A 17,396-nucleotide genomic window follows, 5' to 3' on the forward strand; every position below is an offset into this window, starting at 1 on the left:
GAAGACTTTGCCTTTGTTTTGGTTTGTTTGGTTGTCAATTAGGGTGTGCAGGGTGAATACATGGTCTGTTGTACGGTAATTTGGTAAAAAGCCAATTTGACATTAGCTCAGTACATTGTTTTCATTGAGGAAATGTACGAGTCTCTCTCTCTCTCTCTCTCTCTCTCTCTCTCTCTCACCCTCTCTTTTTCACTTTTCTCTCTCTTTCTCTCTCTCACCCTCTCTTTTTCACTTTTCTCTCTCTCTCTCTCTCTCTCACCCTCTCTTTTTCACTTCTCTCGCTCTTTTTCACTTCTCTCTCTCTCTCTTTCACTTCTCTCTCTCTTTTTCACTTATCTCTCTCTCTTTTTCACTTCTCTCTCTCTTTTTCACTTATCTCTCTCTCTCTCTCTCTTTCACTTCTCTCTCTCTTTTTCACTTCTCTCTCTCTCTCTCTTTTTCACTTCTCTCTCTCTTTTTCACTTCTCTCTCTTTCTTTTTCACTTCTCTCTCTCTCTCTCTCTCTCTCTCTCTCTCTCTCACTTCTCTCTCTCTTCAAACTGATGTAGTACGTGTGACTCTGTGACTCAGACTTCCTCCTCTATTTCTCTTGCTGTGTGTGTGTGTAGGTGTGTGTGTGGGGGGGATCAACAGGCGCACCACCACCCCCCTGAGCTGTGTCAGTGTTAATTAGGGCCGGGGTTACGTTATGTGTGAAGGCCCAGTCTGTGTGTTATACCCAGTAGTCATGGTTACATGCAGTTATTATCGAAGTTGAAACTGACAAAGGAAAAACTCCCCTAATCTCCCACATCTTATCTCAGTCTGTCTCTGCATGAGTAGTATTAGTCTGTGTGTATTTACAGTAGATACATCCTAACCCTCCTCCCCTCCTTCCTCTCCTCCCAGACGTGCTCGGTTCAAGCGCTCCAACAGTGTGACGGCCAGCGTCCAGGCAGACCTGGACCCAGAGGGGGGTTACCCAAGCCTCACCTTCGCTGTTCCTACACAGGATAAGAGCCTCCAGTTCGGCTGCTCCTTCCAGAGACACTCCTCAGAGCCAGAGTCAGCCGACCAGTACGCAGAGTACCACCGCACGGTCAGTAGTTGGGCTGGGTAGTTAGTTGGTTAGTTAGTTAGTTAGTTAGTTAGTTAGTTAGTTAGTTAGTTAGGTTGTTAGTTATTTGTTAAGTTTGCAGTTAGTTAGTTAGTTAGTTTTGTTTGTTTGGTAGTTAGGTAGTTAGGATGTTAGGTGGTTAGTTAGTTAGGTATGTAGTTAGTGAGTGAGTGAGTTAGTTAGTTAGGTTGTTAGGTTGTTAGTTAGTTTGTTAGTTAGGTAGGTAGGTAGGTAGGTAGTTAGCTAGCTAGTTAGTTAGTTAGTTAGTTAGTTCTTTGGGCTGTTAGGCAGGTAGTTAGTTAGTTAGTTTGTTAGTTTGTTGGGTAGTTAGTTTGTTAGTTTGTTGGGTAGTTAGTTTGTTAGTTTGTTAGGTAGTTAGTTAGTTAGGTTTCTAGTTAGGTTAGTTGGGTCGTTAGGTAGTTAGTTTGGTAGTTTGGTAGGTAGGTATGTAGGTAGTAAGTTAGTTAGTAGGGATGTTAGGTAGGTAGTTAGTTAGTTTGTTAGTTTGTCAGTTAGTTAGGTAGGTATGTAGTTAGTGAGTGAGTAAGGTTGTTAGGTTGTTAGTTAGTTTGGGTAGGTTTGGGTAGGTAACTACCAACCTAAATAACTGACTGACTAACTAACTAACTACCTAACAACCTAACTAACTACCTACCTAACAACCCAATGAAATACCTACCTAAAAAACTAACTAACTACATACCTACCTACCTACCTACCTACCTACCTACCTAACAAACAATGTAACAAACTAACTACCTACCTATATACCTACCTAACATCCAAACAAACAAACTAATTACCTACATAACAAACTAACAAACAACCTACCTACCATCCTAACATCCTACCTACCTACCTACCATCCTAACATCCTACCTACCTACCTACCTACCTACCTACCCACCTACCTACCAAACTAGCATTGCATACTATATTATCCTCACGCAGGACCTACCCACCTAACTACCTACCCACCTACCTACTTAGCTCTAACTAACTACCTTACAACCTAAAAACCTAACTAACTAACTAATCAATTAACTGCTACCTACCTACCTACCTACCTACCTACCTACCTACCTGACAAACTAACTACCTACCTAACAACCTAAATAACTGACTGACTAACTAGTTTGTTAGTTTGTTATGTAGGTAATTAGTTTGTTTGTTAGGTAGGTATATAGGTAGGTAGTTAGTTAGTTACATTGTTTGTTAGGTAGGTAGGTAGGTAGGTAGGTAGGTAGGTAGGTAGGTAGGTAGGTAGGTAGGTAGGTAGGATGGTAGGTAGGTAGTTTTGTTATTTTGTTATGTAGGTAATTAGTTTGTTTGTTAGGATGTTAGGTAGGTATATAGGTAGGTAGTTAGTTAGTTAGTCAGTCGGTTATTTAGGTTAGTTTGGTAGGTAGGTAGGTAGGTAGGTAGGTAGGTAGGTAGGTAGGTAGGTAGGTAGGATGTTAGGATGGTAGGTAGGTAGTTTGTTATTTTGTTATGTAGGTAATTAGTTTGTTTGTTAGGATGTTAGGTAGGTAGGTAGTTAGTTAGTTAGTCAGGTAGGTAGGTAGGTAGGTAGGTAGGACGTTAGGATGTTAGGATGGTATATAGGTAGGTAGTTAGTTACATTGTTTTAGGTTGTAAGGTAGTTAGTTAGCTAGGTAGGTAGGTGGGTAGGTGGGTAGGTAGGTAGGTCCTGCGTGAGGATAATATGGTATGCAACGCTAGTTTGGTAACATTGTGTCTGCTTTATGCTTAGTATTTTCTACATCATTGAAGGACTTATCTACTTCCTGTCCTCTTCATCTCCATTGGGACTTCATTAAGTCAGTTTATCTACTTCCTGTCCTCTTCATCTCCATTGGGACTTCATTAAGTCAGTTTATCTACTTCCTGTCCTATTCATCTCCATTGGGACTTCATTAAGTCAGTTTATCTACTTCCTGTCCTATTCATCTCCATTGGGACTTCATTAAGTCAGTTTATCTACTTCCTGTCCTATTCATCTCCATTGGGACTTCATTAAGTCAGTTTATCTACTTCCTGTCCTATTCATCTCCATTGGGACTTCATTAAGTCAGTTTATCTACTTCCTGTCCTATTCATCCCCATTGGGACTTCATTAAGTCAGTTTATCTACTTCCTGTCCTCTTCATCTCCATTGGGACTTCATTAAGTCAGTTTATCTACTTCCTGTCCTATTCATCTCCATTGGGACTTCATTAAGTCAGTTTATCTACTTCCTGTCCTATTCATCTCCATTGGGACTTCATTAAGTCAGTTTATCTACTTCCTGTCCTATTCATCTCCATTGGGACTTCATTAAGTCAGTTTATCTACTTCCTGTCCTATTCATCCCCATTGGGACTTCATTAAGTCATTTTATCTACTTCCTGTCCTATTCATCCCCATTGGGACTTCATTAAGTCAGTTTATCTACTTCCTGTCCTCTTCATCCCCATTGGGACTTCATTAAGTCAGTTTATCTACTTCCTGTCCTATTCATCTCCATTGGGACTTCATTAAGTCAGTTTATCTACTTCCTGTCCTCTTCATCCCCATTGGGACTTCATTAAGTCAGTTTATCTACTTCCTGTCCTCTTCATCCCCATTGGGACTTCATTAAGTCAGTTTATCTACTTCCTGTCCTATTCATCTCCATTGGGACTTCATTAAGTCAGTTTATCTACTTCCTGTCCTATTCATCTCCATTGGGACTTCATTAAGTCAGTTTATCTACTTCCTGTCCTATTCATCTCCATTGGGACTTCATTAAGTCAGTTTATCTACTTCCTGTCCTATTCATCTCCATTGGGACTTCATTAAGTCAGTTTATCTACTTCCTGTCCTATTCATCTCCATTGGGACTTCATTAAGTCAGTTTATCTACTTCCTGTCCTATTCATCTCCATTGGGACTTCATTAAGTCAGTTTATCTACTTCCTGTCCTATTCATCTCCATTGGGACTTCATTAAGTCAGTTTATCTACTTCCTGTCCTATTCATCTCCATTGGGACTTCATTAAGTCAGTTTATCTACTTCCTGTCCTATTCATCTCCATTGGGACTTCATTAAGTCAGTTTATCTACTTCCTGTCCTCTTCATCCCCATTGGGACTTCATTAAGTCAGTTTATCTACTTCCTGTCCTATTCATCTCCATTGGGACTTCATTAAGTCAGTTTATCTACTTCCTGTCCTATTCATCTCCATTGGGACTTCATTAAGTCAGTTTATCTACTTCCTGTCCTCTTCATCCCCATTTGGGACTTCATTACATAATGAACTCTCTCCACTTCTCCCTAATAAAGAACAGCAAGTTGCAATCTGCCCTGCAATCTGCAATCTGAAGCATCCCCTCCATTCAGCCAAGGGACTGTACATTATTTATAATTAGGGACACCTGAAGACAATTGGTTCTCTCTGAAATGAAAATGGATGGCCCTCCAATAAAATATATTTTTCACGACCCTCCCTGAACACTTGAAAAAAAAAAATTATCCTCCACGTATACCCCCCAAAATAATCATTAAACATGAAGTGAAGGTTGTGGATTCGTAGACCACCACGGACAACGCTCGAACCACTAGGATACCTGCCGCCTCTACGGTCTAACCACTAGGATACCTGCCTCCTCTACACACTAACCACTAGGCTACCTGCCTCCTCTACACTCTAACCACTAGGATACCTGCCTCCTCTACACACTAACCACTAGGCTACCTGCCTCCTCTACACTCTAACCACTGGGCTACCTGCCGTCCCTACTCTCTAACCACTAGGCTACCTGCTTCCTCTACACACTAACCACTAGGCTACCCTGCCACCTCTACACTCTAACCACTAGGCTACCTGCCTCCTCTACACTCTAACCACTAGGCTACCTGCCGCCTCTACGCTCTACCTGGCCAGATCCTGATTGGTTAAGAGTTCGTATGTTGCTCCTGATTGGTTAAGAGTTAGTATGTTGTTTAACAGCCTGTTGCTCACGTTTTTCTAATGTTGAATACACCAGGGTGCATGGTATAATTATTTCTGGAAAAATGTATTCTGATTAATTCGTTGTATATTACATTTAGGCCTAATTACCACTAAAATTAAATTATAAGAATGACAAACTAAATCAATATTGCTATAAATTGCTATAGCAATTTATAGGTAGGTAAATGCTGGTTTTGTCCTTGTATTCTTTCTCTATGGCACGAATGATGAACTGTAGACCCACAGACAGAAAACTCTACCCGGAGTTGCTAAAACGGTTGACTTTAAAAACAATCTTGTACGATTTACTTGAACCCTACTGTTCTGAGTGCTTATCTCACAGAAACGTACCACCTCTATTGCGCATGCAGACACACTGATCCCCCCCCCCGCCCCCCCTGCATGAACCTTATCATCTCACCAACGAGATCTAGGATCCAAATTCACGGTGTGTCTGCTTTGATGTTGATAAAACACCGCGGACCCCATTGCTCCAGTGGAACCCCAGTACGACCCCGGTTGTCCTTTTCAGCACCGCGATTCAAAGGGCAAATTCAAGTCACTCAAAAAAAATAACCCCCATAAGTCACTCTAAAAAATAACCCCCATAAGTCACTCAAAAAATAACCCCCATACGTCACTCAAAAAATAACCCCCATGAGTCACTCAAAAAAAATAACCCCCATAAGTCACTCAAAAAATAACCCCCATACGTCACTCAAAAAATAACCCCCATAAGTCACTCAAAAAATAACCCCCATACGTCACAAAAAAATAACCCCCATGAAGATGTTGCCGTTGTCTAATTGTCCTATTTGTCAATTTTGTATTCGTAGAAATAGACGATGGTCACTTCTCACAATGGTGCTGGTTTTAGTAAAGTTAGATCAAAGCTGAATCAATGTCTCTGCAAAATCACGTAATTATTAATTTAGTACTGTACGTAGCAGAGCCCTTGGTCAGGGAGGTGACCAAGAAACATGATGGTCACTCTGTCAGAGCTCCAAACTTCCTCTGTGGAGATGGGAGAACCTTCAAGAAGGACAACCATCTCTGCAGCACTACAGCAATCAGGCCTTTATGGTAGAGTGACCAGACGGAAGGCACTCCTCAGTAGAAAACACATGACAGCCCGCTTTGAGTTTTCCAAAAGGCACCTAAAGTACTCAGACCATGAGAAACAAGATTCTCTGGTCTGATGAAACCAAGATTGAACTCTTTGGCCTGAATGCCAAGTGTCATGTCTGGAGGAAACGTGGCACCATCCCTATGGTGAAGCATGGTGGTGGCAGCATCATGCTGTGGGGATGTTTTTCAGCAGCAGGGACTGGGTGACTAGTCAGGATCAAGGGGAAGATGAACAGAGTAAAGTGCAGAGAGATCCTTGATGAAAATCTGCTCCAGAGCGCTCAGGACCTCAGACTGGGGTGAAGGTTTCCCTTCCAACAGGACAACGACCCTAAGCACACAGCCAAGACAACGCAGGAGTGGTTTCGGGACAAGTCTCTGAACGTCCTGGAGTGGCCCAGTCAGAGCCCGGACTTGAAACTGATCAAACATCTCTGGAGAGACCTGAAAATAGCTGTGTAGCGACACTCCCCATCCAACCTGAGAGAGCTTGAGAGAATCTGCAGAGAAGAATGGGAGAAACTCCCCAAATACAGGGGTGCCAAGCTTGTATTGACATACCCAAGAACACTCTGTGCTTCACCAAAGCACTGAGTAAAGGGTCTGAATAGGCATGTAAATGGGATATTTCAGGGGGGGAGGTTTTATGTCCAAAAATGTCTAGAAACCTGTTTTTGCTTTGTCACTCAGGGTTATTGTGTGTAGATTGATGAGGGAAACAAACTATTTAATTATTTTTAGAATAAGGCTTTAATGTAACAAAAGGTGGAAAAAGTCAAGGGGTCTGAATATTTTCAGAATGTACTGTATAGGTCTACTGTAGCATACTGTAGCATACTGTAGTGGTACTGTACAGACCTACTGTAGCATACTGTAGTGGTACTGTACAGACCTACTGTAGCATACTGTAGTGGTACTGTACAGACCTACTGTAGCATACTGTAGCATACTGTAGTGGTACTGTACAGACCTACTGTAGCATACTGTAGTGGTACTGTATAGACCTACTGTAGCATACTGTAGCATACTGTAGTGGTACTGTACAGACCTACTGTAGCATACTGTAGTGGTACTGTACAGACCTACTGTAGCATACTGTAGTGGTACTGTACAGACCTACTGTAGCATACTGTAGCATACTGTAGTGGTACTGTACAGACCTACTGTAGCATACTGTAGTGGTACTGTACAGACCTACTGTAGCATACTGTAGGATACTGTAGTGGTAATGTACAGACCTACTGTAGCATACTGTAGTGGTACTGTATAGACCTACTGTAGCATACTGTAGCATACTGTAGTGGTACTGTACAGACCTACTGTAGCATACTGTAGGATACTGTAGTGGTAATGTACAGACCTACTGTAGCATACTGTAGCATACTGTAGGATACTGTAGTGGTACTGTACAGACCTACTGTAGCATACTGTAGGATACTGTAGTGGTACTGTACAGACCTACTGTAGCATACTGTAGTGGTACTGTATAGACCTACTGTAGCATACTGTAGCATACTGTAGTGGTACTGTACAGACCTACTGTAGCATACTGTAGGATACTGTAGTGGTAATGTACAGACCTACTGTAGCATACTGTAGTGGTACTGTATAGGCCTACTGTAGCATACTGTAGCATACTGTAGTGGTACTGTACAGACCTACTGTAGCATACTGTAGGATACTGTAGTGGTACTGTACAGACCTACTGTAGCATACTGTAGTGGTACTGTACAGACCTACTGTAGCATACTGTAGTGGTACTGTACAGACCTACTGTAGCATACTGTAGGATACTGTAGTGGTACTGTACAGACCTACTGTAGCATACTGTAGCATACTGTAGTGGTACTGTACAGACCTACTGTAGCATACTGTAGCATACTGTAGTGGTACTGTACAGACCTACTGTAGCATACTGTAGTGGTACTGTACAGACCTACTGTAGCATACTGTAGTGGTACTGTACAGACCTACTGTAGCATACTGTAGCATACTGTAGTGGTACTGTACAGACCTACTGTAGCATACTGTAGTGGTACTGTATAGACCTACTGTAGCATACTGTAGCATACTGTAGTGGTACTGTACAGACCTACTGTAGCATACTGTAGTGGTACTGTACAGACCTACTGTAGCATACTGTAGTGGTACTGTACAGACCTACTGTAGCATACTGTAGCATACTGTAGTGGTACTGTACAGACCTACTGTAGCATACTGTAGTGGTACTGTACAGACCTACTGTAGCATACTGTAGGATACTGTAGTGGTAATGTACAGACCTACTGTAGCATACTGTAGTGGTACTGTATAGACCTACTGTAGCATACTGTAGCATACTGTAGTGGTACTGTACAGACCTACTGTAGCATACTGTAGTGGTACTGCACAGACATACTGTAGGATACTGTAGTGGTACTGTACAGACCTACTTTAGCATACTGTAGGATACTGTAGTGGTACTGTACAGACCTACTGTAGCATACTGTAGGATACTGTACAGACCTCCTGTAGCATACAATACTTATTTTCCACCATAATTTGAAAATAAATTCATAAAAAATCCTACAATGTGATTTTCTGGATTTTTTCTCTCATTATGTCTGTCATAGTTGAAGTGTACCTATGATGAAAATTACAGGCCTCTCTCATATTTTTAAGTGGGAGAACTTGCATAATTGGTGGCTGACTAAATACTTTTTTGCCCCACTGTATATAGCCTAGGCCTTTAACGTATAATAAAGGAGATGGATCCTTTGATTAAGACCACACTCGGCACACTTGATATTGTGCGCTCAGCAGATAATCAGGGATGAGGGGCAGCACAGGGCACACATCGAGATACTATAATAAAGAAATCATTCTCTAAACCCTGAGCAATATGACATTTAATTGATTACAAATTACATGATCCCCCCTGGACTCAATAGAAAAATATATACTAAACCCCCCCCCCCCTGACTGAAATTGAAAAAGCATGACCCTCCCCCATTTTTCTCTGGGTAACTGTTGTGTAAATTTCCCATCTCTCCCTAACTTGACTTAGTTTGACTTGAAACCCTTTCATTTGCTCAAGTTCTGTGTTGAATTGTTGTTGTTGTTGTTGCTGTTATTGTTTTTGTTGTTGTTGTTACTGTTGTTGTTATTGCTGTTATTGTTGCTGTTATTGTTGTTGTTGTTGTTGTTGCTGTTGTTGCTGTTATTGTTGCTGTTATTGTTGTTGTTGCTGTTATTGTTGTTGTTGTTGTTGTTATTGCTGTTATTGTTGTTGTTGTTGATGTTGTTGTTGTTGCTGTTATTGTTGTTGTTGTTATTGTTGTTGTTGTTGAGCTAAACCTTTAGTCTTTAGCCTCCCCATCAGCGTAACTGGTTGTTGCTACTGGTTGTCTCCAGGTGCACACCCAGGGCCAGTGGGCCTACAGAGAAGACTATGCCCAGGATGGTTATGCTACAGACCCCCACCAGATCCCCCCGCTGCCCCCGCGGGCCCACTCCCCCCTACCCCTCGCCGCGGACCGTGGTGGCTGGATAGGCACACCCCAGCCCTCGCTGGAGGGGGGTCTCCGTAGTCTACCTGATTCCGGTCGCGCCTCGCCCTGTCCGAGAGACGGAGAGTTCTTCCTGCGCCTCCTTCAGGCGGAGGTGGAGAGGATGGAGGGATGGTGTCAGAACATGGAGAGAGAGGCGGAGGAGAACGAGCTGCCGGAGGAGGGTGAGGAAAGGGGGAGAGAGGGTGGGAGGCAGGGTGGAAGAGGGGTGAGATGTTGGATGAGTGCTGGGGGGGTTGTCAGAAAGAGTAGGAAGTAAGTTATAGGAAAGATGGACTGGTTTGAGCCTTAGCTCACAAGTTTCACACGTTTGACTCTCTACTTCCTGTGTCCTGACTCCCCCGTCTTTCTGTTGCCTTACATCCTGTTTCCTGTGTGTTTCCTGTCCAGTTCTGGAGCTGATCCGTAACGCGGTGGGCAGTGCCCAGATGCTCATGACCCAGAAGGTCCAGCAGTTCTTCCGTCTGTGCCAGCAAAGCGTGGTGTGTGTGTGTGTGTGTGTGTGTGTGTGTGTGTGTGTGTGTGTGTGTGTGTGTGTGTGTGTGTGTGTGTGTGTGTGTGTGTGTGTGTGTGTGTGTGTGTGTGTGTGTGTGTGCGCGTGTGCGTGCTTGTGCGCGTGTGTGCGTGTGTGTGTGGTTTCACTATCCTTGTGGGACAAATTTTTTTTTGACAATGAGGGGACATTTCACCTGTCCCCTCAAGGAAAAAGGCTATTTTAGGTTTGGGGGTAGGGTTACAATTAGGGTTCGAGTTAGGATTAGAGGTTAGGGTTAGAGGTTAGGATTAGAGGTTAGTGTTAGGATTAGAGGTTAGGATTAGAGGTTAGGGTTAGGATTAGAGGTTAGGGTTAGGATTAGGGGTTAGGATTAGATGTTAGGGTTAGGATTAGAGGTTAGAGTTAGGATTAGAGGTTAGGATTAGAGGTTAGGGTTAGGATTAGAGGTTAGGGTTGGGATTAGGATTAGAGGTTAGGGTTGGGATTAGAGGTTAGGGTTGGGATTAGAGGTTAGGGTTAGGATTAGAGGTTAGGGTTAGGATTAGAGGTTAGGGTTAGGATTAGAGGTTAGGGTTAGGATTAGAGGTTAGGGTTAGGATTAGAGGTTAGGGTTGGGATTAGGATTAGAGATTAGGGTTGGGATTAGAGGTTAGGGTTAGGATTAGAAGTTAGGGTTAGGATTAGAGGTTAGGGTTAGGATTAGAGGTTAAGGTTAGGATTAGAGGTTAGGGTTGGGATTAGGATTAGAGGTTAGGGTTGGGATTAGAAGTTAGGGTTAGGATTAGCGGTTAGGGTTAGGATTAGAGGTTAGGGTTAGGTTCAGGGATAGGATTAGAAATTAGGGTTAGGATTAGAGGTTAGGATTAGAGATTAGGTTTAGGGTTAGGATTAGAGGTTCGGGTTAGGGTTAGGATTAGAAGTTAGTGTTAGGATTAGAGGTTAGGGTTAGGGTTAGGATTAGAGGTTAGGGTTAGGATTAGAGGTTAGGGTTAGGATTAGGGGTTAGGGTTAGGATTAGAGGTTAGGGTTAGGATTAGAAGTTAGGGTTAGGATTAGAGGTTAGAATTAGAGGTTAGGGTTAGGATTAGAGGTTAGGGTTAGGGTTAGGATTAGAGGTTAGGGTTAGGATTAGAGGTTAGGGTTAGGGTTAGGATTAGAGGTTCGGATTAGAGGTTAGGATTAGGGTTAGGATTAGAGTTTAGGGTTAGGATTAGAGGTTAGGGTTAGGATTAGAGATTAGGGTTAGGGTTAGGATTAGAGGTTCGGATTAGAGGTTAGGATTAGGGTTAGGATTAGAGTTTAGGGTTAGGATTAGAGGTTAGGGTTAGGATTAGAGGTTAGGGTTAGGATTAGCGGTTCGGGTTAGGATTAGCGGTTAGGATTACGGGTTAGGGTTAGGATTAGAGGTTAGGGTTAGGATTAGCGGTTAGGGTTAGGATTAGAGGTTAGGGTTAGGTTCAGGGATAGGATTAGAAATTAGGGTTAGGATTAGAGGTTAGGATTAGAGATTAGGTTTAGGGTTAGGATTAGAGGTTCGGGTTAGGATTAGAGGTTAGGATTAGGATTAGAGGTTAGGTCCAGGGATAGGATTAGAAGTTAGGTTTCGATTTAGCTTTAGGGTTAAGGTTTTGGGTTAAAGTTGGGGTTTGGTTACCGGTTAGAGAAAATAGGATTTTGAATGGGAATCCATTTTTTGGTCCCCACAAGGATAGCAAAACAAAGGTGTGTGTTTATTTGTGTTCTCTTCTATCTTTTGTCAACCAATATGAATGAGCCCTAGCTACAGTATGGGCATATCTACAAATATGAATGAGCCCTAGATATGGGGATAGTGTAACCGCAAATATGAGTGAGTCCTAGATATGGGGATAGTGTAACCGCAAATATGAGTGAGTCCTAGATATGGGGATAGTGTAACTACAAATATGAGTGAGTCCTAGATATGGGGATAGTGTAACTACAAATATGAATGAGCCCTAGATATGGGGATAGTGTAACTACAAATATGAGTGAGTCCTAGATATGGGGATAATGTAACTACAAATATGAGTGAGTCCTACCTATGGGGATAATGTAACTACAAATATGAGTGAGCCCTAGATATGGGGATAGTGTAACTACAAATATGAATGAGTCCTAGATATGGGGATAGTGTAACTACAAATATGAATGAGTCCTAGATATGGGGATAGTGTAACTACAAATATGAATGAGTCCTAGATATGGGGATAGTGTAACTACAAATATGAATGAGTCCTACCTATGGGGATAGTGTAACTACAAATATGAGTGAGTCCTACCTATGGGGATAATGTAACTACAAATATGAGTGAGTCCTACCTATGGGGATAATGTAACTACAAATATGAGTGAGTCCTAGCTATGGGGATAGTGTAACTACAAATATGAGTGAGTCCTAGCTATGGGGATAATGTAACTACAAATATGAGTGAGTCCTACCTATGGGGATAATGTAACTACAAATATGAGTGAGTCCTACCTATGGGGATAATGTAACTACAAATATGAGTGAGTCCTACCTATGGGGATAGTGTAACTACAAATATGAGTGAGTCCTACCTATGGGGATAATGTAACTACAAATATGAGTGAGTCCTACCTATGGGGATAATGTAACTACAAATATGAGTGAGTCCTAGCTATGGGGATAGTGTAACTACAAATATGAGTGAGTCCTACCTATGGGGATAATGTAACTACAAATATGAGTGAGTCCTACCTATGGGGATAATGTAACTACAAATATGAGTGAGTCCTAGATATGGGGATAATGTAACTACAAATATGAATGAGCCCTAGATATGGGGATAGTGTAACCGCACATATGAATGAGTCCTAGATATGGGGATAATGTAACTACAAATATGAGTGAGTCCTAGATATGGGGATAGTGTAACTACAAATATGAATGAGTCCTACCTATGGGGATAATGTAACTACAAATATGAGTGAGTCCTACCTATGGGGATAATGTAACTACAAATATGAGTGAGTCCTACCTATGGGGATAATGTAACTACAAATATGAGTGAGTCCTAGATATGGGGATAATGTAACTACAAATATGAGTGAGTCCTACCTATGGGGATAATGTAACTACAAATATGAGTGAGTCCTACCTATGGGGATAATGTAACTACAAATATGAGTGAGTCCTACCTATGGGGATAATGTAACTACAAATATGAATGAGCCCTAGATATGGGGATAATGTAACTACAAATATGAGTGAGTCCTACCTATGGGGATAATGTAACTACAAATATGAGTGAGTCCTACCTATGGGGATAATGTAACTACAAATATGAGTGAGTCCTAGATATGGGGATAATGTAACTACAAATATGAATGAGTCCTAGCTATGGGGATAGTGTAACCGCAAATATGAGTGAGTCCTAGATATGGGGATAATGTAACTACAAATATGAATGAGTCCTACCTATGGGGATAATGTAACTACAAATATGAATAAACCCTAGCTATGGAGATTTTTTCTACAGTTTTCTCGTAATCTGTTCTCCTGATCCCTACCCCCACATATGTATTCTTTGCCCCTCCACCCCTCACCCCTCCAGGACCCGTCTGCGTACCCCCAGCCCACCTCTCAGGACCTGTCCGGGCTCTGGGACCTGCTCCAGCTCAACGTGGAAGACGTCAAGGGCAAGTTCCAGCACCTCCAGAGGCTGAAGGACTCCGGCTGGAGGCTTCCCCCAGACAAGAAAGTGAGAGCCGGAGTCCGCTTTGCCCTGTTGCCCCCTGACCCTGGGTCATTCCCGAGAGCCAAGATGGCAGTGTGTCGGAGAGAGGCACAGATGGTTCTGCTGCCTCCAAGCCCTGGCTGTGAAACTACACAACATCAAGAGGGGGGGGGGGGGGCGTTAAGCTTTTAAAGTTTTTGTGTTAGTTCTGATTGCCAAAAAATTAGCTGAGCCCATCTTAACTAAAATGACTGAGTGCTGTTTCAAAGCTTTATGACAATAGTGTTGATATATTGTTATGGAAAAGACAGGAAGAACAAAACTCACAGTAGCAACTGGCATCTATTAACAAGTGCTACAATTTCTACCTCCTTTCCTTCCTCTCTTCTTTCACATACTGATCCATATTGGTGTCTTTAATTTTGGTGGGAATATTCTACACTCCTTTCTGCTATGTCTACTCTCCTTTTGTATTGTTTCATGGTTGTCTTTATTATGTTGGTTTTGTATTTCACATCACATTATACATCTGTCCCCCCACCTCTACAATCTTCTATTTGCCCTTCATCCTCCTCTCATGTTCTACCTTAAACCTTCTCTCATTCTCCCATGATCCTGCTCATCCTTCCATGTTGTCCACCACATCCCACTGACTCTATCATCCTTCCATGTTGTCCACCACATCCCACTGACTCTATCATCCTTCCATGTTGTCCACCACATCCCACTGGCTCTATCATCCTTCCATGTTGTCCACCACATCCCACTGACTCTATCATCCTTCCATGTTGTCCACCACATCCCACTGGCTCTATCATCCTTCCATGTTGTCCACCACATCCCACTGACTCAATCATCCAACTTTACCAACCACACAATCCCTCCTCCCTCATCCCTCCTCGCATCACCCCCCCCCCTTCCCCACATCCCTCCTCCCCTCACCCCCCCCCTCCCCTCATCCCCCCATTACCTCTCCTCCCCTCATCCCACATCCCTCCTCCCACATTCCCCTCAGGATGACAAGAAGCTTCCTCCCCCACTACCAAAGAAGCCAGCTGGGGGGGTGAGCGGCAGTCTCCGTGCCGACAGCGTCAGCGACCTCTCAGTGGAACGAGGGGTAGGAGGAGGCGGAGGGGTGCTGGTGATGCCCCGTAGCGGGGGTGTAGGACGGGCCGTGCCTATCCGGGAGAAGTCCTTAGACCTGGGGGACAGACAGAGGACGGAAGCACGCAGGAGACTGCTCCAGACCAAGAGGTCCTCTTCCTTCAGACAGAACTCCGCCACGGAGAGCGCCGACAGCATCGAGATCTACATCCCAGAGGCTCAGACCCGACTCTGAACATGGAGATACAGAACATGGACTCATAAGGCCCTTATCAGACTTCTATCCCTACAAGAACTTGAGATCTACAGATCTGACTCTGAACACAGGGACGGTCTAAACGTGGCCCTATAACCTCCTATCTGACCACTATCTGACCACCTCAAACTAGACCCATGTATATCTCGGGGCCTTTCTCCTGTTCACATATCAATACATGGAATACTTTCATGTATCCACTGAAGAGTTATAGACTTTGCAGCTTTTAAAAATAAACGTTCCTGCGTTGGCAGAGATCCCATTCACAGAAAATACTGCATATGTTGGCTGGATAAGGACATTTCCTTTAAAAGCTGCACTGCCTGTAACCCCAATAACAGATTCAATTGTGTCTGAGTTTCAAACGTCCACTGTATTCTAACGTATTGTTTTACATCGTTGATCAACAACAACCCTCCCAAGTCCCATACACTGAACCCCCTCAATGACGATGTTGACCAGGGGTGGGCACCTCCAGTCCTCCAGGACACGATTGGTTTCACACTTTTTCCCCATCCCTAGAAAACACAGCTGATTAATCAAATGTCATTCTAAACCGAATATCATGATTCGGTGATTGTTGAAGTCAGGTTTGTTAGCTGGGGCAAATCTGTGACACCAATCAGACACCCGAGGATTGGAATTACTCACCCCTGATATAGAGCCATACCAAATGTCTCAGCCCTTCAGTTCTGACCTGCATCTCTCTGCGTATACTGACTCTCTCAAGCCTTCACTGCTGGGGATGCTGGGTCCCATCATCATGCCATTCCAGGACATGGCAAGACAGAAGGAGTGAACGCGAGGCGACAGCGGCCATTTTGTGGAATCTGGAGCCAAAATGGAGGCTACAGGATCATAGTTGTCTCCACTCGCATTTCTTCTCATCTTTTTTTGTCAGAAATAAAATGGAGAGATGGAGGGTTTTGTTTTAATTCGGGGGGGGTATAGAGTTATAGAAGGAAGTATCATTCTTGTTAAGTCAGTGGAGTGTGTAGACAAGCAGCAGTAGCATGTCTACGCTTCCCTGTTCACCTAGCGTAGCCTAGCTTGGTTTAGACAAGTCTCCATCCCTCACAGGAAATAAGGGCTTCCCCGGGACAAACCTCAACCACTGGGCAAAGAGCAGATGATATCTCAAAATGGATGCTCAGCTCAACATCACACAAGGCTCTATGGTATTCTCAATAACAACTAGCTACTGTTCAACACCATTTGGCTCGTTGGCTACATCCTCTGAAGCCTCTGTAATGCACACTCACCCAAACCTTCAACTACGGATGGCATTCAACCTACATGCCTCCTACACAAGACCCAGTCTACACTCATTCATCTAAGACTATATTCTCTCTCCCAACTCTTTCCTCTTGGCCCGAGCATCCGTCCCTCTATCCAGCTGTCTGGGTAGCAGTATACTAAACTGTTTGAAGTGTGTGTGTGTGTTTTTTTTGTACATAGTGTGCACGATGCTGTTCGCCCAGAGGGAAGCTTTGTAGTGTTTCACGGCATACTTAACAGCCAGAGAACATCACAAACAAAAAATCCTGAAGCTGTTTGCTTTTTAGATATTCCTTCTGAAGTGTAAGGGTTTGGCGGTGGGGTGATGATGATGGTATGATTTCTTCTGTTGAGCTGAGTTGAGGTGAGTTTTGAAGCATATTGAAATGTCTCAAAGGGACCCATTTTGTCTGTGAGACATTGGCATCCCCTGGTGGCCAAATGAGGATTCACCAAATAATTTTGTCAGAGGAGGGGGATGTGTAGGCCCCATATAAATGGAAGACTATGTAGCAAAATGGTCAATATACTTTTAGATATCTTCTATCAATTTCCAACATGAACTTGGACAAGTGATCAACGTGTGACTAAAATGCTTTTTCAAGGGATTAAGACCGGATCAACAACCAAAAATGGCGTGTGAATCCGAGCCAAGGGCCCCAGACGATCTGCCTGTCTGCCTCCTCCTCCCTCTATGTAACTCTTCAGGGGTGGCGAAGACAATCCCCCAATTTCACACCCCTCTAGCTGAGAGAAGGATTTGTTAAGTTCCTCTCTCTCTCTCTCTCTCTCTCTCT

General features: G+C 43.3%; 1 protein-coding gene across 1 annotated transcript in view; it reads left to right on the forward strand.

Annotated features, from left to right (window-relative positions):
• The window catches only part of LOC135549018 (disks large-associated protein 3-like), a 59,642-nt gene extending 43,361 nt beyond the window's left edge, over positions 1–16,281 (forward strand). Inside the window, exons 8-12 of the mRNA XM_064979086.1 lie at positions 889–1,078; positions 9,592–9,910; positions 10,137–10,228; positions 13,839–13,985; positions 14,977–16,281. Coding sequence (XP_064835158.1) covers positions 889–1,078; positions 9,592–9,910; positions 10,137–10,228; positions 13,839–13,985; positions 14,977–15,300 — 1,072 coding nt within the window. The 3' untranslated portion in view covers positions 15,301–16,281. The remainder of the gene's footprint in view (positions 1–888; positions 1,079–9,591; positions 9,911–10,136; positions 10,229–13,838; positions 13,986–14,976) is intronic.
• Positions 16,282–17,396: the final 1,115 nt, after the last annotated feature.

Source organism: Oncorhynchus masou, chromosome 12 (assembly GCF_036934945.1).
Source record: "Oncorhynchus masou masou isolate Uvic2021 chromosome 12, UVic_Omas_1.1, whole genome shotgun sequence".
NCBI classification, from domain to species: Eukaryota; Metazoa; Chordata; class Actinopteri; order Salmoniformes; family Salmonidae; genus Oncorhynchus; species Oncorhynchus masou.